The following is a 20220-nucleotide window of genomic DNA, read 5'->3' as shown; positions in this document are numbered from 1 at the left end:
TATTCTCTCTATGTCGCACAAGTTCTTCATAAACCCATGGCCACGATGTTCTACCCGGTGTTTCACAGGTTATCCTACATTAATCTGTGGTCTTAATCCATAAAAGAAAGGTGACAACTACACAAATTTTGATGTGAAAATGTAAAAGATTCCTGGTTCAATTTGCTCTACTTACCTAAGAGATGGAGTGCAAGAAATGGAATCAGGGAAAAAACACTTTTCACCCTATAATTTCAGCAAAACAGTTGATTGAGAAAGATTGTAGAGACCTATGGAATTATTTTGGAAAAAAATTAAAAAGGCGAGTGCTTTCCCTGTTGCTGCAGCTTAAAGATTACACCATAATGTTACTTTTGCTTTTGTTTAATTACTTTTCCTCAAAAGGAAATAGGGGATTTTCTCTGGAACACTGAGCGTCATCTGCTTATTGGTCAAAGCAAGCAAATCTCAGATGAACCGTAAAAGCTGCCCCAAAGAGTCCAGTACAGCTGTGAAACACGTCACCCACTTGTACAAGTACATTTTGAGACTTCTGTAATCAAATAGTACTGCCCAAAGCCTAATGGCTACTCTGACCCCCTTTGATTCAGTGCTGTACTTGGCCTCTGTCACTTCTTCGGGATGATGGGAAAATGAACAACCCAAGAAATCTCTCACTGCCCATACTACGGCTGTGGGTATTGCTTGGTCTGAATGAAAATGAAAGCCGTGTTTGTGTTTGATTAATTTAAATCAGTTTATATCTCATGCAGATTAGCTCAGAGACAGGCCCATACCTTTTCTTTCATATATAATTCAACATGGGGAAATTAATTATTTTACTGTATGCAAGTTTCAAAAGAAATCCAAAATGTTTAATAACAGTTTTTCCAGATTTTATAGAGTGATAATGTGGCAGTCAATCCTTTGGCATTATTTAGTTTTCTTTTAGTTTCTTTCCTCTATGCAGCAAATAGAGAGGAAAGAGAGTGAGGGAAGAGGAGAAGAAGGAGGGAAAAGAGGTAATGAAAACACAGTTAGACCATTTTGGTTAAGAAATGTAAACCCAGAAAGCAGCAGAAATTACAATTGCCAGAAATCAAGCCAAGGCTTGCTTGTTGGGACAGATTGTCCCAACAATTTTTTGAAAGACAACTCTATATCAGTGGGAAGTGCTGCTAGAAATGTGACCCTATCACCTTTACTCGCATGACAAGATTCATTATGAGTAACACTATATTCACTAATGGAGGTATTCACAGAGTAACTACCAACAATAGAAAACAGTGGGGAAAATCCAGTCCACCACAAACAAAGAATGAAGAAGTGCCAAGATGCTGTTTTGAAACAGCAAAGAACAGGATCTTCAGAAGATTCAGTATGAGTCAGTGTGTGTAACAACAGTCTTGTCAATAAAGCAGACCTATTGCATAATAAAGCAAAAAACAATTCCCTTATTTTTCTCTACTGCTGCTGGTACTGTAGAGCTAAAGAGCTGGGAAAAGGCGAAAAATAAAATGCCTAAGCAATGCTTTTCTATAATGAGAATCCAAAATGTCATCTGCTGTTGTTTAAGAACATGGCCCACTGTTTTTTCAGTCTTCTCATTATACCATCCTCCGGAAATTTCTCTGAACAATTTTATACCTGCTTTTTTTTGCTTTTTTTTCCCCTCCTGTGAAAGTAAATACTAAGGAAGCACCAATTATCAAAGAAGCAGCAGCAAGGACCTAGCAGAAGCACTGCATTAATACAGTTTAGGCTTCCAAGGCACTGGAAGCTCTGGCGTCCCCAGGCAGATCGTCCCAGAAGTCCCAGAAGAGTTGTAGCCTTCAGCATTTGACCAAGAAAACAAGCTGGTAGAAACCTGCTTGAAATCTCTTAGAACAGGGTTCTTGCTAACGTTGCCAATTTCAAATTATATAATGAGTTAGTGTCTGATTTCAGTTAATTATGTTGCTCCTGTTTACATCTAAGGCTTCTTCCTCATGTGTATCAGCCATTAGCAATGGCTTTGAAACAGTGATTAATTATTACAGGGTTTTTTTGTTTTTTACTATTTAATATTTGTTACAGTTTCTCACATGCAAGAAAATGTTTCCCTTGTACTAGTTTTTAGGGCAGACACTCCTAATTACCCTATTTTTTCTATTCATTCTTTAAGCCAAGGATTTTAATATAAATCTCGCTGAAAAAGATGTTTCCATGTGCAAACTGTCAAACATAAATAAGGTTCATCTTCACAGTCCTGCCCTTTGGCATACAGAATAACAAAATGTTATGCAAAATTTTTTTCCCATTTCAGAACAGTATTTAGTATGTGCACTTTTTTTAATCTGCATGTTTTGTTCTAACATAATAAATGCCCAGGATAAGCATGCACTACAACGGCTTCTATTGCAGCCTCTCTATGAGACATAGTGGTTCTGTATGAGCCATACCGACAATTAAATTTCATACTACTAATACAAATCAATCTGCTAAAGCTGCATTCCTTTTTCTCAGCTATACCTTAGCACAGTTCAGTGAGATACGCTTTAATTACTGGTGCTGTTACATAGCGTAAACAAGAGTTCGCCTTCTAAAGCACAGCTCACTGCATTAAGTACTGTCAATGCCCATGTACTTCACGCAACTAAAATGTGAGCACAGGATCGACTTACTGCAGAACAGACCTGTCATGAAGATAAAAAAAAATAGTGAATTTTTTTCTACTCTTTTTCAGATGATCAAGTACAAGAGGCTCGATGTATATACTTATTATAAACAGCACGTCAGTGTCAATGAAGTAGTCAGAGCCAGCTGCTAGTACTGATCTCACTATTGCTTATTTTAGCATTTCCTGCTACATTCTAGCATATCAGATGAAGGCTTTTCTAAACTGTTGGAAAACAGATAAACCAAGAATGATATTTTTTTAGTAGCAGTAGGCGGTATTCTGCTAATTAAAGACCATAAAGTAGGAGGGACTATCTTGCTAATTTCTTACACAACCTGAAAGGAAATATGAAGCATTTAAAAGCTCTCCATGGCAGGGATGCAAGCCTTCATTCCGCAGCTGTTCTCTGTTACTCTTGCCATAGTACTATGCAGGCTTCAGAGAAGTCTCTGGAGTTTTTCTTGGACACAAAAATCCCCTCATCTGAAGCTGTTTGAAGGATCAGGCCCCAAGGTCATTCGTGGGTGCAACTTTCACCTATAACAACCTAGCCTTGCAACCCTTTAAAACTACCTTGATTTGTCAGAACTTAACAGTGGTTGGGAATTTTACTTTAATAACAAATATTTTTCTCTAGTCACTTTTCAAAATTCCATCACTCAAATCAGCCAGAATTTATCTTTCTTTATATTAATGTTGTGCTTATATTAAAGCACAACACAGTGATTATGTCTGCTTCTGATGTCCTAATATTTGCTTAACATTAACAGTAAATATTTGCCAAGATACAAAAAGCACTCAACCCCCTGCCCCCACCCCCAACTATTTTCCTCCACTGAAAACGTATGTTGGTAATGAGGGATAAATAAAAGGTAATTAAAGCCATCTCATTTAGCAGTGAGATATTTTTAAATAATCCTTAGCAGTGGGTAGCACTTTAGGCAGTTTCACTGGAAATAATGGAGTTTAGAAAATAAAACACAAGTACAGAATACAAAAAGGCCAAACTTAGTACTCTCTTAACTGTTGCTATAGGTCAGGGAAGTACAATAATTAGCCCAGTGTGTGTATATATACCTATATATATATATATATGGGAATGTCTATATTGTGGTGCAGTGTAGACATAACCCAAGTAGCTCTGGTTCATCAAAAACATTTTTCCTACAGTAGCACAGAGCTCAGCATGGGCTAATTTACCCTGCTGAGAAGGGCCAAACAGTGAATGGTGAGAAATCAACGAGTGACAAATGCAGGCTTTTTTCCCCTCACTGCTTCAGCTCAGTGGTTTGTGCAGCATTCGGCCTCACATCCAGATGTCCAAGCATCATTCTGCACTGAGCTCTAGCCACAGCATTTTGCAAAAGCTTTGAAATCCTAGGTTATTTGCCAGTGAACTCAGGAGAAATAAGGTGGAAAAACTGGGATAACAGGAAGCCCAAGCTGGAGGGAGAGGACCACGCAGGGAGACACTTGCAAGGCCACACAGAATCATAGTCATAGACTCATAGAATTGTTTAGGTTGGAAAAGACCTTTAAGGTCATCCAGTCCAACCATCAACCCAACACCACCAAGTACACCACTAAACCACTTCAGAGTAGAGTAGCAATTTCATGTTTCCTGGCTTGGTGGCTGGATCATTTATAATGAAAGTAAAAACTAGGAATCATTAAGATTGGAAAGGACCTCTAAGATCATCAGTCCAACCACCAACCCAACACCACCATGCCCACTAAACCATGTCCCCAAGTGCCACGTCTACACATTTTTTGAACACTTCCAGGGATGGTGACTCCACCACCTCTCTGGGCAGCCTGGTCCAATGCTTGACTACCCCTTCTGTGAAAAAATTTTTCCTAATATCCAATATAAACCTCCCCTGGCACAGCTTGGACCCATTTCCTCTTGTCCTATCGCTAGCTACTTGGGAGAAGAGACCAACACCCACCTCACTACACCCTCCTTTCAGGTAGTTGCAGAAAGCAGTAAGATCTCCCCTCAGCCTCCTCTTCTCCAGGCTAAACAGTCTGAGGTCCCTCAGCCTCTCCTTATGAGGACACTTGTGCTCCAGACCCTTCACCAGCTTCGTTGCCCTTCTCTGAACATGTTCCAGCACCTCAATGACTTTCTTGTACTGATGGGCCCAAAACTGGACACAGTGTTCCAGGTGCGGCCTCACCAGCGCCGAGTACAGGGGGACAATCACCTCCCTGCTCCTGCTGGCCACACTGTTCCTGATACAAGCCAGGATGCTGTTGGCCTTCTTGGCCACCTGGGCACACTGATGGCTCATGTTCAGCCGGCTGTCGACCAACACGCCCAGGTCCTTTTCTGCCAGGCAGCTTTCCAGCCACTCTTCCCCAAACCTGTATCGTTGCATGGGGTTGTTGTGACTGAAGTTCAGGACCCGGCACTTGGCCTTGTTAAACCTCATACAGTTGGCCTCGGCCCATTGGTCCAGCCTGTCCAGGTCCCTCTGCAGGGCCATCCTACCCTCCAGCAGATCGACACTCCCACCCAGTCTGGTGTCATCTTCATTAATATGAAGAAATGCTCAGGCATTACGGGATGCAAATTCCAAATCCATTCATCATACAAACCTCTTCCTCTTAGCACATTTGACAGTTCAATTAAAATCCTTGAATGCTTATTCTGGCTATTCTTAGCTATTTTCTTACCTATTCCCGCCTATAAAAGTCTGGTGTTTCAAGCATGTTGTTTTAAGATTCAAGACTAAATTCAGCGTTTTTGAAGTAACAGGGGAAGGGGGACATAAGAGACTCCATCCAAATACTTGGGACAGAAATTAGCTCACTCAAGCTAAAAAATTCCTGTTACTGGTAGTGGCACAAGCCCTTGGGTTTAAGAAAGCAGGGCTCCATTTTAGGGAACAGCTATCAAGCCAGGGATCTGTGCCCAGAACATGTGCCAGCAGTGATACAGTGATCCAACTTGGTGAGACCCAAAGCAGCGTCCAGTATTTTGTCTGACTGGGTTAAGTGTCAGTGCAGCAGCCTGGCAGGTGTTTGGTTAGAGAGAAAGCATGACTCAATGTGTAACAAATAATTATGTTTATAGGGTCCTCCTTGTAGATGCAGCCGGTAAATAATTAGAAGTTGCAGGGGCTCAGGGGCTGTAGCCCTTGAACTAAATCTTAACAAAAAGTAGTATCTGGAAAGATGTTTCAGGAAGATTTTATCCTTACAACAACATCAAAACAAATGAACCTTGGAGAAGTACTTAGACAACACATCACAAATTATTATGTCTTATGTTTTTGTCCAGGTTGAGCCCTGACCATAGACTATCCAAATCCTCCCATCTATCCCTATGATTTAAAACTTCTTTATTTAAGAAATCTTTGGTGGGCCTTACCATTCCAACTTCCATCCTGGCAACACTTTAAAGTAAACACTTCTCATCACGCCCAACTTCTATGCACTTTGTGTAACACAAAATACACAAGCAGGGCACAATAATTTACAGATTTGTGCTTCTTTCAAGACTTCCACTCCTTCACTACACTCACAAGTGATATGAACCCTGCTACCCTGCTAGCATTTGTGCTTCACCACATAAGGATATCTTCGGAAGTAAACACTAGCTCTGTTTTTGTGTATCGTACAGCTCTCAGCATACATGTGTTAAACAAACCAACAATTAAGACTTAATATCTCAGAGCATGAGTTATCTCCATGCTGCTATTTTATCACTAGTTTGGGTTACAACCCAGCAGGACATGACTCGCACAAGGAAACCAAGCATTCAGACGGCAACTGCACTGCTTGTTTTGTCTGAAACTCAGGTCTGACTCCCTCTCATGTGAGGATACACAAAGTGTCCTTGATCAGGTGCTAGGCACCTGGTACTGGAACACATTTTCTGTGAAGTTTCTTTTCCAAATAAAGTTGGCCATGGCTCCTAGACACTAATTTGTGCCCTGTGCCATGCCCATGTGTTAAGAGCTTGATTCAGAGAAACTGCAATGTGAGTAACAGGAAGAATTGTAACTCTCAGTCACAGAAAAAAGCTCACAATTTCCATCTTTCTGCAGCGTTGTGTTCTCCTGTCCCCTGGATGTGGCTGCACAGTCACAGGTCCAGTGACTTTGCTGGAAAAACCTCTGCCTTGGGCTAGACTGTAGAGGAGATAGAAGTGTTTGTTTTTTTCTAGAAAGGAATTTTGCTGGACAATCTTTTTTCATTATTTCTCACAGATATATCATCGTGGCAGATGATATGATACAAAGAAGATACATTTGTGAGAACATTTAGCTCAGCCTTTTTCTGCTGTGAGATGTTATCATATCACTATCACTGAAACCAAATACATGGATACTTCTATAATTTTAAAGTATTGTAATGGTACATGTGGTTCTTCTGTGCTCAGTTTGTTTGCCACAGGGGATTTTAAAGAGGAAAATGAATGAATCGGTTGGGACCTCCTGAAAGGGGAAATCATTCTTCCCTTGGGCAAATAAATGATCCTGCTGGAAAAGAGACACTTCTAAAAACTGGAAGGATTGGCAAAGGGAAAAGAGTTCTTCAAAGTGCAAGGAGCAGACAGCCATGCCTCAGAAATGACCAAAAACCACATTCTGGGAACTAGAGGAAACTATACAGTTTGCTTCAGTTAAAAAAGGGAGGCTAAAGCTTGACAAAAGCCATGCTTGAAAACCAGCTTGACCAGCTTTTGCAAGGACACAGTGGGCAGGGAGCTATTTGTTTATAAACTTTTAAATTTGTATTCAGTCATGCCTAATCACTTCCATTTTTCTCCTTTTCAAAGGTTACTTGTTTTAGTTTGTACTCTAATAAAACCAGCCCTTTGGCCTTCTTAGGGGAGTTCAGTTTCAAGAACAAGTTTAGTGAGACCCAAAGCTTAAAGCTAAGAGTACTTCTCAAGCTTATAAAAAGCATATTTTAATGCTGTTGTAGGTAAGAGTTTTCAAACCACCCAAGTGTGTTAGAAGTTCAAGCTCCTCTGAGCTGTGATTCTGGCCAACTTTAGAGTAGTACTTTTTTTATATATATCTATTATAGCTCTGGATGATCTCCTGGGTACAAGTCCAGTGAATGTTGCATAATTAACCTTTAAACTCACGTTTGTGAACAAAACCTGATACTTGTAATTAAATAATTCTGGCCTCTGATCTCAGAAACAGATGAGTTAAGGCAAAACCCTGCAAATGGGTGTGGTTCCACTGACTTCAAAGGTTATTGAATTTTTTACTTGTATAGAAGTGTGGACAATTAAATTTTCAGGGTGTCCTGGTTTTGGCTGGGATAGACTTAATTTTCTTCCTAGTAGCAGGCATAGTGCTTAGTTGCTGGCTGTGGCTAAACCACGACACAGGGTTATATGAGAAATTAGAAAGCTACTTTATTTTCAGGGATTCCCATTTTAGAAGTTCTTTTGCTTGCTGCTTTGTTTTGTAAGTGTAAGAGAGTTACAAGGTGTCATGAACCCAAACCCAGCGTCCTCTGTATAAGATGACTGAATTGTTGTTAGTCTCAAGTTGTTCACCAGTTTGAGGTTTTGTATCTATACTTGCATTGGTTTCTAGAACTGTCTCGCATCTGTAAATCCCCTGTGATGCAATCCCTCTAAAGATACATAGTAGACATACATTGCTGACTTTTTTCTTCGAAGTAACCACCAATGAGAGCAGGATGAAAGTGGTGGGAGCTAGATTTTATATAATTCTTCACATTCCTCTCTTTACCTTTCCATTGCACTTTACATCTCTCTTTGCCACTACCTACAGTTTCAATTTGCCTCTATATGTTTTCCACCATACCATGTGAATTGTGTCTTTGTAATTTAAGAGACCTATTAGAAATACACTACTCAGTTTAAACATATTGCTAAGATTAAACTCACTCTGAGAACTTTAGCTAAAAGATTTTCACAAATGAGGCCATGACTGGCTAGCTATATATACCGGGACAACAGGAAATGTTGAACTGTCTGAAGTTTAGGAGCCACAGTGAGCTTTGGAATTTGATTTTAAGCTGACCTCTTGTCTTGTTATGAACTCGTCTGTTCATAAGTTTTTCTTATTCAACCAGAAAAATTCTTCTCAAAAGGAGAAGAAGGGTGTTAAAGTGTGCAAGGGCATTAACAATTCCTGTAAAGAAACACACATTATGGGTTTGGTTTATAATCCTGAAAGAGACAATCAGATGGCAGATTAAAAAAAAAAAAAACAAAACAAATGGAAGAGAAAGGTTATCCTGAGGTCTCTACTTATGTCACAACACAAAGTCATGGTGACATTCAATATAGTAAGAAATTACATAAGGAAATATTTTTTTTAAAAATAGCATGTACCTAAACGGTAGAATTTACGTCCTTAGAAGACATTTTAGACAAAGATATTTTAGAGATTGCAGAAGGTTGGAAAATTGTCTGCACAACATAAAAATTCAGAAATATAGAAGGATAATATACTTTTTTAGAGTTATTTTAAACCATCTAGATCAGAGCTTAATTCAAATTTCAGTTATTAGCCAGCTGAAAGGAGCTGACACCTGCCTCATCACTAAAACCCACTAATGCCTCAGCCAACATGATAATTTTTAAGCAAGGATATACAATTTAGAGCATGGTTACTACTGACCAGGGCAGATGATATACTTGAAATTTAGAGACACATTATAGATTTCATTTACAAACATTGACAAAACTTCATGTAAGACTTTTACCGTAACACAAAATGTAAAAAGCATGATAGATGGCAAGTGCCTATCCAAGCCCCTTCTACAAGTCAGCTGCACACAGAGAATGCCCGCAGAGACATGAGAACTAATGCATATGAAATCTTATTTCTTTCCTTAGTAAAGGTATTGTGTCAGATATTCACTGAACCTTCACATTTTTCTTTACAGATATCCAGACAGACCGCTCTTCCACCATTCAAACCCACCCTAGGCAAATAGCCGTCTCATTACTTCTTTCATTCAAGTTATGCTGATATGCCTTTCATTGCCAACTTTTCCAGTCCTATTCAAATAGCCTTTCACCTCTTCAGCTGACCAATGGGGAAATTAGCAAAGGGAGGAGTAAAAGAGTCCTTTCTTGGAAGATAGCTCTTTCACACATCATTGAACTACAATCTGAAAAAGAAATTATGCTACTTGGTATTGATACAGACAAATTTACCAGTATCATAAAAAAATTCACATAATGCCAGGGACTACACTGTTTATGCCATACATAAACTCCACTAATTATGAAAATAATCATCAATATGTGTACTACTCTTATCACCATAGCAGCCTGTTAGTTTTATACTGTGACATGTTAGGGGAGTTATTGTACAAAATATATGCATTTGTGGGTAGAATTTGTCATATCTGAAGGAAGACCCTGTCATAATACTTTTGAAACACAAAATCCAACAGAGCTCAAATAATTTTTTGTTCACTACAAACATAAAATGAAGATCTTTCAGCACAGGCATCCTGTTGGCTATTAATTGTGCCCATGGTATTCCGGTTAGGAACAAAACTGTTGGTCAGACACCACAGTAATGCAAAAATGAGTTGCCCAAAGGAGTGATCACTTAGGAGGGAGCTAAGACAACAGGCTTCACTGCTTTTATTACTTTAACCAGTCCTCCAGCTTTCACATGAAATGAGCTCCTTAGCAGCACACCATTGTTCTCAAACTATTTCTGAGGCTGATTCTCAAGTTAGTGTGTAATGATCTTGACTTTGGAAATCTCCTTGTTACTTTTTCCACTACTACATCCTGGTTTGGAGAAAACAAGCCAAGTGATGTAGTTCAATCTGTCCTCTTTCCTGCATTCTGTCATTGAAATTCATCTTCGTATAATTACGAGCAACTTTTAAAGTGCTCTTCAAATTAGGAGTTAGCATTGATGCTATTTATGAAAATCCTTGCAGATATCTCTTTACAGTGTTCACATTGACTGAGCTGGAATAAGCTGCACACTCACTAAGCTTGGGATGATTTCTGGTATTTGCCCACTTTAATAAAATGCTGGAAAAGTTTTCTATTTAATTTGGGCAAATGAGTTGGACTGAGTAATTTTCCTCTACTTAATAATTTTATCCAAACTTAGGGATTTTTCCATGTTTTTGAAAGTATAAGACATGGACATCAAAAGAAAAGAACTGTGAAACTGTGGTTCACTGCATAATGATACCATCGCCCACTGTCTGATTGCAATCAGAAGACTTGATTATGCCACACAATTCTCGTGTGTTTACTATGCACAGAGAAGCATTTTACCATGAAGAAAAATGCAATACTCTTGTTCTCCCTGTTCTGCAAAGAAATATCTACATTTATGGGATGGTATAGAGCTATGCAGCACCTCTTGATGTAGTGTGAATATCAGAAATGATCTGCTGTTGTGGACCTCAGATACTTTTCTGAGTTGAGAGCTGGTGTCTATTAATGTGGGACTAAATCTTGGCTAACATGGCTAGACAGCTTGTAATACCCAGTGTAGCTCATTTAGATCTAAATCAGGTACCCCTGCTTATCATGCACTGTACACATACACACGTATATATGTATATACATATACTTGTAATATTTACAAGTGCACATATATATGCATATGCATATACTTAAACACACAGACATTGAATTCCATGATCTACTTCTCACAGTAATTCCCTTTGTATGACAAAAAAACACTGTACTGAACCTTGCTCAGTTATAATGGAATGATACACACTGTATTTTCCTCTTTTATTAAAGACAGATGGATATTCTCCTGTTTGGGGTTTACTCTGCAAGCACCCTCATAAGAAGTTTTCATAAAAAGAATTTGTATATTCTTCTATTATTTTTTTAAAAAGTTGTGTGTTTACTCTGTCCTGCGCATGAAGCATGTAATTATGACATAAATTAAATATGCATATATATACACACACACCCCTCATATCCTAGAATAGCTATTATCATAGATTAGCTTTGCCAGAAAAGGGGCCAGAGTAAAAGAGGTAGGGAAGGAGAACAAAAATATTTACCTATGTATCTTTCCACTTAAATGTCTCAATTTCTATGAAGATACATTGTTTTAATTAGGATAGTTTTCTGAGGTTATACATAGCTTTGAAAGGGCTGTGTTAATTATTGGCATTACAGCAATGCTCAAATTGGGAGTAGTTTGGAATACAACATATTCAATATTCCAAGAGAAACACTTCAAGAAATATATTTGACATGCTAATGTAGTAACTTTGTTTAGCAGAGAATATATATTTAAAAATCTAAGAGGCGGGTGTTTAAGGCTTGGTTTGGTGGTGTATTTTTTTAAATACAGAAATGAAATGGAAGAAAAACATACTCTTCTGCTCACTTCTGCAGCAGTAGCCATTTCTGTCCTCTACCCTGGAATTGTAAGAATAAATAATTCACCCACAAAGCAGACATGCTCAAGCTGGCTCTGCCAATGCTCAGGACAGGATGGAACTGTGGAGAAACTGGAGCAAAGCCCAATTGCACGGAAAGTGCTGCATTGCATATGGGTGACATACTTGCTTCATCTCCATCAAATGAGGAATTCCCCTGCTCCTTACTGCATTTAGCTATATGCATATCTCTGTTCCATGTGCAAGCAAATTAAATATAAAACCATAGAGAGTGTACAATAGCTAACTCATGCTTTTTTAAAGGAAAACTTACAGATCACTGTAGACAAGGCCATAAATCTGTGCTGTGCTGTGATGATAGATTCCTCTCAGGATAATTAAAAGCAGGATCACAACAAAAGCTGGAAGCCCCCAACTCAAAAGGAAGTAAAGCAGATAGCGCCGCTCTGTGTGTTCATCGTTCATCACCAGGACGTACCAGAAATTAACAGCCTGAAGAATAATGCAGAATATTAATCAGTAGACTTGGTGGATGATTAGCTATCCCAAAACCCAAATCACTCTGAAAGTCACAATATAGCATATTTCTGTCCCAGCATATGTATACATAAAAACATGTTTCAACATAAATATTTTGTTTTCATTTTCTTCTCTTAAGTAATCAAAAGAGACTGATTAGAAAAGAAGTATGCTTATTTATGTAACTGTCAGATTTGGAATTAGACTATCAGAGAGGAAAGGACATCCTATTTAGTAGAAAACACTATTTTTGCAATGCAAAAATAGCTTTGTGTTGCAAAAGTATCTTTCTTCTTGGATTTCCATACCCTCACAGAAAAGACTGATATATAATACCGCTAAATCTGGTCTGTATTGAATATTTTTATGCTGTTGTTTGACTCTGTGTATCTTCTTGTAGGAAATGCAGTAACCGCCTTCAACAGTTCTGACTGTGGTCCAGTTCTGGCCTCACCAGTACAACAAAGACATGAAGCAAGTCCAGCAAAGGGCGCTGAAGATGATTAATAGACTGGAGAATATCTTGTATGGGGAGAGGTTGAGAGAGCTGGGACTGTTAAGCCTGAAGAAGAGAAGGCTCAGGGGGATCTTATCCATGTGTATAAATATCTGACGGGAGGGAGTGACAAAGAGGGAGCCAGACTCTCCTCAGTGGTGCCCAATGGCAGGACAAGAGGCAATGGGCACAAATTAATATACATGAAATTCCATCTGCACACAAGAAAAAGCTTTTTTACTGTGGGGGTGGTCAAACACTGGGCTAAACTGTCCAGAGAGGTTGTGGAGTCTGTCGTTAGAGATAATCGAAACCTAAGTGAACATGGTCCTGGGCAACCTGCCTTAGCTGACCCTGCTTAAGCCAGGGTGTCGGACTAGACAGTCTCAAGATGCCTGTGTAACTTCAGTGGTTCTGTGATTCTGTGTAATATTTGTGTATGAGTTTGAGAAAAAAAAATGCAAATAGTGAATGTAAATTCACATGCACCTCTACAACAATTTTTGTTGTCTTATGATCAACTCATCATCAAATGGCATAACTAAGAATTTAAAACCATATATGAATCAAAATGAAGAGGTGGAATAGTTGAAATCTCTTGAAAGAACTGGTAGTATGAGTAAGGAAACACTTCAAGTAAAAAAAAAATGCTTAGATATTTGCTTGGATCTTTGCATTTTCTTTAAGAGGCTAATAGTAGAAACACTTTCCTATAGGCTGAGCATTTTTTATGCACATCTACACACATGTTACTACTTTCTAATAAACACCTAAACTGTCCATAATAAAAGTATGTTTTACAAAGTATTTCTTCACTTCCTCCACTTCAAACATAAAACAGCTATAGCTCTACATGTTGTATAATTATTTCTGGCCTTTTATACTGGGTGAATAAAGGATTAATTTTGTCTTTTTCTGTCTAGAGGGCATCCAGTTCAAGTTTGTGCCTCTAGCCTGTCTTGACAGTCAATGGAGAGAGGACAGACATCTTCAGGAACTCATTGATCCTTACTCAATCCTACTCATCTCTCTCCACTGTCTGCACAGGGATTTCATGCAATAATGTTGATTTATATCCTTAATTTGCAGCTGTCTATTGTTAGGGTAGGTAAAATTGATATACAGTGACAAGACAATTGCAAAGTGATTATTTGTGTTTGTGAAATTTTGCAGATTCCCCTCAGCCAAGGGTTCGTCTACCAGTTTGTTCAGGCAGACTGAATTTTCACAGTCAAGTACTTAATTGGTGGTTTGTGGATCCTTTATGTAAGTCTCATCAGTTAATTATCATTACAGGTTTCTTTCTGTGATTTATATAGCATGAATATACAATACTTTCTATGATTTATCATAAAGCACATTGCATATGCTAACAATTTGTTTTCAAAAAAATTATTAGTTTAGTAAGTATTTTAAATACTCCCTTAGAGAATGACATTTTATAAATATGTCCAGTGTATGTACTTAAGTTAATTATATAGTAATTATTATGGCCTTTTTTATTTTCATTTAGTGATTGGTGCTACATGAACAAAGGAAAAGTTGTTTTCCTTAAAATAACACAGGAAAATACTACCATATAATTCTAATTGTCCTGTGTAGGTTGAAAGAACACAGAAAAACTATTAATTCCATTGTTGGACATTCACCAGAAGAAAACATTAAACAGATGAAAATGGTATTTGGAAAAAAAATCCACAGTTTGTGGAAATATTTGGTTGTTATTTTATAATGTCTTTTTCTTTCTTAACTTTTACATGGGATTGAAAACCTGTAAGAGTTTCTCACCTTCAAGATTCTGTTTCTCACCTTATGACAATAAACATTCTTCAAATTACATGCCCTTGTATTTCTGGCTAGACTGTGCTTCATTGCAAGCATTTCCAGACAGCAAAATCCTTGAACTGATTTATGCCATCATGCTTGGGGATTGTTTGTTCTACTAATTCTGACAATCTGGTGAACATTGTTCTCAGTCACCCAACTGAGATTGCTTTCTAAGAAATCATACCTCATGTCCTTGCTCTGTGTTTGTTTAGCCATATTTACCTATCTCACCTCATTTATCAGAGAAGAACACTTTAACACCAGCGCTACTGAAAAGATGTAAAGGGTTTGGATAGTTCACCATTTCCTGCACAGTGACATTTCTATCTTGATAATTATAAGTTCTTGTCTTCAACCCCTTTTGATGTTCCAAAACTTAATCAATGAAATACAAACAGTGGAGCTAATTTTAGCAAATCATAGAATCATAGAATCATAGAATCATTTAGGTTGGAAAAGACCTTTAAGATCATCCAGTCCAACCATTAACCTACACTACCAAGTCCACACTAAACCAATCAAGGGTAGACTAGACTAAACCATGTCCCAAAGTGCCACATCTACCTGGTTTTTGAACACTTCCAGGGATGGGACTCCACCACCTCTCTGAGCAGCCTGTTCCAATGCTTGACCACGCCTTCCATAAAGAAATGTTTCCTAATTTCCAACCTAAACCTCCCCTGGCACAACTTGAGCCCATTTCCTCTTGTCCTATCACTAACTACTTGGGAGAAGAGACCAACACCCACCTCACTACAACCTCCTTTCAAGTAGTTGTAGAGAGTGATAAGGTCTCCCCTCAGCCTCCTCTTCTCCACGCTAAACAACCCCAAGTCCCTCAGCCGCTCCTCATAAGGCCTGTGCTCCAGACCCTTCACCAGCTTCGTTGCCCTTCTCTGAACACGCTCCAGCACCTCAATGTCTTTCTTGTGCTGAGGGGCCCAAAACTGGACACAGTATTCCAGGTGCGGCCTCACCAGTGCCGAGTACAGGGGGACAATCACCTCCCTGCTCCTGCTGGCAACACTATTCCTGATACAAGCCAGGATGCTGTTGGCCTTCTTGGCCACCACTTGGGCACACTGCTGGCTCACGTTCAGCTGGCTGTTGACCAACAGCCCCAGGTCCTATTCTGCCAGGCAGCTTTCCAGCCACTCTCCCCCAAGCCTGTAGCGTTGCATGGGGTTGTTGTGAGCGAAGTTCAGGACCCGGCACTTGGCCTTGTTAAACCTCATACAGTTGGCCTTGGCCCATCGATCCAGCCTGTCCAGGTCCCTCTGCAGGGCCATCCTACCCTCCAGCAGATCGACACTCCCACCCGGTTTGGTGTCATCTGTAAACTTACTGAGGGTGCACTCGATCCCCTCATCCAGATCATTGATAAAGATATTAAACAAGGCTGGCCCCAAAACAGAGCCCTGGGGAACACCGCTCATGACCGGCTGCCAACTGGACTTAACTCCATTCACCACTACTCTCTGGGTTTGGCCACCCAACCAGTTTTTTACCCAGTGAAGACTACGCCCGTCCAAGCCATGAGCTGCCAGCTTCCCAAGGAGAATATTGTGGGAGACAGTTTCAAAAGCTTTGCTAAAGTCCAGGTAAATGACATCCACAGCCTTTCCATCATCTACCAGGCGGGTCACCAGGTCATAAAAGGAGATCAGGCTGGCCAAGCAGGACCTGCCTTCCATGAACCCATGCTGGCTGGGCCTGATCCCCTGGTTGACCTCCACTTGCGTGTTGAGTTCACTCAAGATGAACCTCTCCATAATCTTCCCCAGCACTGAGGTCAGGCTGACAGGCCTGTAGTTCCCCGGGTCCTCCTTCCGGCCCTTCTTGTAGATGGGCGTCACATTGGCAAACCTCCAGTCATCAGGCACCTCCCCTGTTAACCAGGACTGCTGATAGATGATGGAAAGTGGCTTGGTGAGCTCCTCGGACAGCTCCCTCAGTACTCTTGGGTGGATCCCATCTGGCCCCATAGACTTGTGAGTGTCCAGGTGGCATAGCAGGTCATTAACTGCTTCCTCCTGGACTATGAGGGCTCCATTCTGGTCCCCGTCCCTATCCTCTAGCTCAGGGGCCTGAGTTCCCTGGGCATGACTGGTCTAGCTGTTAAACACAGGCAAAGAAGGTGTTAAGTACCTCAGCCTTTTCCTTGTCCTCAGTGACAATGTTCCCCCCCACATCCAGCAAAGGATGGAGATCTTCCTTGGCTCTCCTTTTATTGCTGATGTACTTATAAAAGCATTTTTTATTATCTTTTACAACAGTGGCCAGACTGACTTCTAGCTGGGCTTTTGCCTTTCTAATTTCCTCCCTGCAGGACCTAACAAGATCCCTGTACTCCTCCTGAGTTGCCCACCCCTTCTTCCAAAGGCGGTAGACTCTCCTTTTCCCTGAGGCCCCACAAAAGCGCCCTATTCAGCCAGGCCGTTCGTTTTCCCCACCGGTTGGTCTTACGGCACGCGGGGACAGCCCGCTCCTGCACCCTTAAGACTTCCTTCTTGAAGAACACCCAGCCTTCCTGGACCCCTTTGCCTTTCAGGACTGCCTCCCAAGGGACTTTCCCAAACAGGGTCCTGAAGAGGCCAAAGTAAATCCTTTCCTGTTGCCATGCTGCAACAATGACAGTTCTACAGAAGAATAAAACATACAGTCCATTTCCCAGCTGCTCAGGTGGAAGAACAAATGTACAAGTTGTGATTGTTCTGATGCAGAATATAAAACAATTATGAATTCAAATAACACTTTAATGAGACAATGGGAACTTCAGTGAAGCTTTTTTCTTTTACAATGAGGCAATTAATTGAAATTACCTTCCCAAAACTGGGGAGCTTTTGTTTATTTCTTTATTTATTCATTCATTTATCTTTAGTGATAATCTCTGGATACCTGGTAAATATTTGCTGCAAAATACTTTAAAAGAAGTCTTTCCCAACTCAGTGGGAAAACTTCTATTTCCCTTCTTCCTTCTTTTTAGGAATGGCCACAGCTTTCATTTTCAGAATTGTTGCATGCTTTCATATAATTCCTTTTTCAAAGCTGTTAAGCAGTCCATAAATCATTCTTAAAAATGAGCATTAAACTTATTGTAATACAAATACTTGTCTTCTAAGTTTGCAATAATTTTATAGAAAATTTAAGGTACCACTAAATCCACAAAGGAGGATGATTCAGGTATGGGTGACAGCAAGCTCATGACATTCACTCTGGTTTGCTTATTGTACTGCCACTTTTGCTGTTGATTTACTCCACTGTAGCAATGGCTCAAAATAGTACAGAGTCCACCTTTTCCCATAATTTTGTTCTACATTAGAATAGGCAATTGAGAACTACATAGTTTTAATTTTTTTCCTCAAAAGATAGCTTTTAACCTTTTTTCCTAACTTTTTTTTTGGTAACAAGTTAGAAAATGCTAAAAGAAGAAAAATATTTTTCATGATAAATGGTTGTCATACTACAGATTTGTCATAGGAAGAACAACTGAATACAGAAAATGATCCTTAGTGTGTGCTCTTAAGATAAAAGCACAGACCTCATTTGATAATACAGGCTTATGCTGTAGCAACGTACATTTGTATGAAGGGACATTTGTCAGGATGAAGACTTCTGAATTTCAGACATTAGTATAAGGCAAATAGTTCAGGCTAAGTTTACTCAGTGGGTACAAAGAGTCACTTGCACCTTGCTTACTCCTTTCCTTCTGCAGTCAAGAGAGCCTCATCCTTAAAAAATTCTGCAACTTACAAAAATCTCCTTATAAAAGCCAAGAAACAAGACAATGCAATAAAAAGGGACAGACACAATCAGACAAGCAAGGATGATTTGATGTGGCCTTTGTTCTGACTCTGAAAATGGACCAGGTGATCTCTGAGGTCCTTTCCATTCCTGCATTTCAGTCAATATGTGTGTAGTAGCTATGTGTGTAGTACAAATACTGATATCAAATGTAAGCCCCTACATATACAAGAAGCTAAAAATGAGAAAAGAATTAGAATATAAAGCTACAGATGTTGTTGTTGTAACCGCTATTAACATATGATAAAATGCTACATATAATTACTATACCTAGCAATATGCAGAAGATGGAAACACTAGGACAAAAAGGTAAGGAGTCTAGAAAGTGAAGATCTTTGATCTCCACTACAGAATTGAGTCTGTATAGGTCCAACTGTACTGTTAAATCTGTGTTTTCCTATAGACTTTTGTTGCCTGGAAATGTTGCTCCACAACCTTTTGATCACTTAAAATTGTCTGGATTTCCTGCATGTTTCAGTTCCACATACCTGGACATACCTGCGTGCTGCTTGCACTTGATTATCACATTCACCCCATTCTGTAGGCAGTGACCAAGACTGACACTAGCACATTTGTATAAAATGAGTTCATGATCAAGTATATGCACTACACTATACAGGCTCACAGAGGGCAGAGTGATTGCATGAGTGACACAGAATCTGTTCGCATATTTTTGCTGTTTCCTAGACAGAAGTATTTAAGTCCCATTTAAGTTTAAATACATTATTAGTTCTGCCTTCCAAATCAAGTCATGTACAAAAATTATCTGAGGGCTGGAGCACCTCTCCTACAAGGACAGGCTGAGAGAGTTGGGGTTGTTCATCCTGAAGAAGAGAAGGCTGTGGGGAGACCTTATTGTGCCCTTTCAGTACTTCAAGGGGGCCTATAGGAATGATGGGGACAATCTTCTTAGCAAGGCCTGACAGGACAAGGGGTAATGGTTTCAAACTAAAGAAGAATAGATTTAGACTGGATATAAGGAGGAAACTTTTTATAATGAGGGTGGTGAAGCACTGGAATAGGTTGCCCAGAGAGGTAGTGGAGGCCCCATTCCCCTAGAAACACTCAGGGTCAGGTTGGATGGGGCTCTGAGCAACCTGATGTGGTTAAAGCTGTCCCTGCTCACTGCAGGGGGGTTGGGTTACATGACCTCTAAAGGTCCCTTCCAACCCAAAGCATTCTAGCTGTTAATGACCTGTTATGCCACCTGGACACTCCCAAGGCTCTGGGGCCAGATGGGATCCACCTGACAGTACTGAAGGAGCTGGCAGAGGAGCTCACCAAGCCACTCTCCATCATCTATCAGCAGTCCTGGTTAACAGGGGAGGTCCCTGATGACTGGAGGCTTGCCAATGGAATGCTCAGCCACAAGAAGGGCCAGAAAGAGAATCTGGGGAACTACAGGCCTGACCTCAGTGCCGGGGAAGATTATGGAGCAGTTCGAGTACGCTCAACAGGCATGTGCAGATCAACCAGGGGATCAGGCCCAGCCAGCATAGGTTCATGGAAGGCAGGTCCTGCTTGACCAACCTGATCTCCTTTTATAACCTGGTGACGCACCTGGTGGATGAGAGAAAGGCTG

The 20220-nt window shown here is 40.0% G+C and overlaps 1 protein-coding gene across 1 annotated transcript in view; it reads right to left on the bottom strand.

The window, feature by feature from the left end:
- ADGRV1 (adhesion G protein-coupled receptor V1) overlaps positions 1-20220 on the bottom strand; it is a 321657-nt gene that overhangs the window by 95251 nt on the left and 206186 nt on the right. Inside the window, exon 87 of the mRNA XM_075727117.1 lies at positions 12306-12484. Within this exon, the coding sequence (XP_075583232.1) occupies positions 12306-12484 (179 nt within the window). The remainder of the gene's footprint in view (positions 1-12305; positions 12485-20220) is intronic.

This window comes from Pelecanus crispus, chromosome Z (genome assembly GCF_030463565.1).
Source record: "Pelecanus crispus isolate bPelCri1 chromosome Z, bPelCri1.pri, whole genome shotgun sequence".
NCBI lineage: Eukaryota > Metazoa > Chordata > Aves > Pelecaniformes > Pelecanidae > Pelecanus > Pelecanus crispus.
This window is presented reverse-complemented; position numbering and strand designations above follow the sequence as displayed.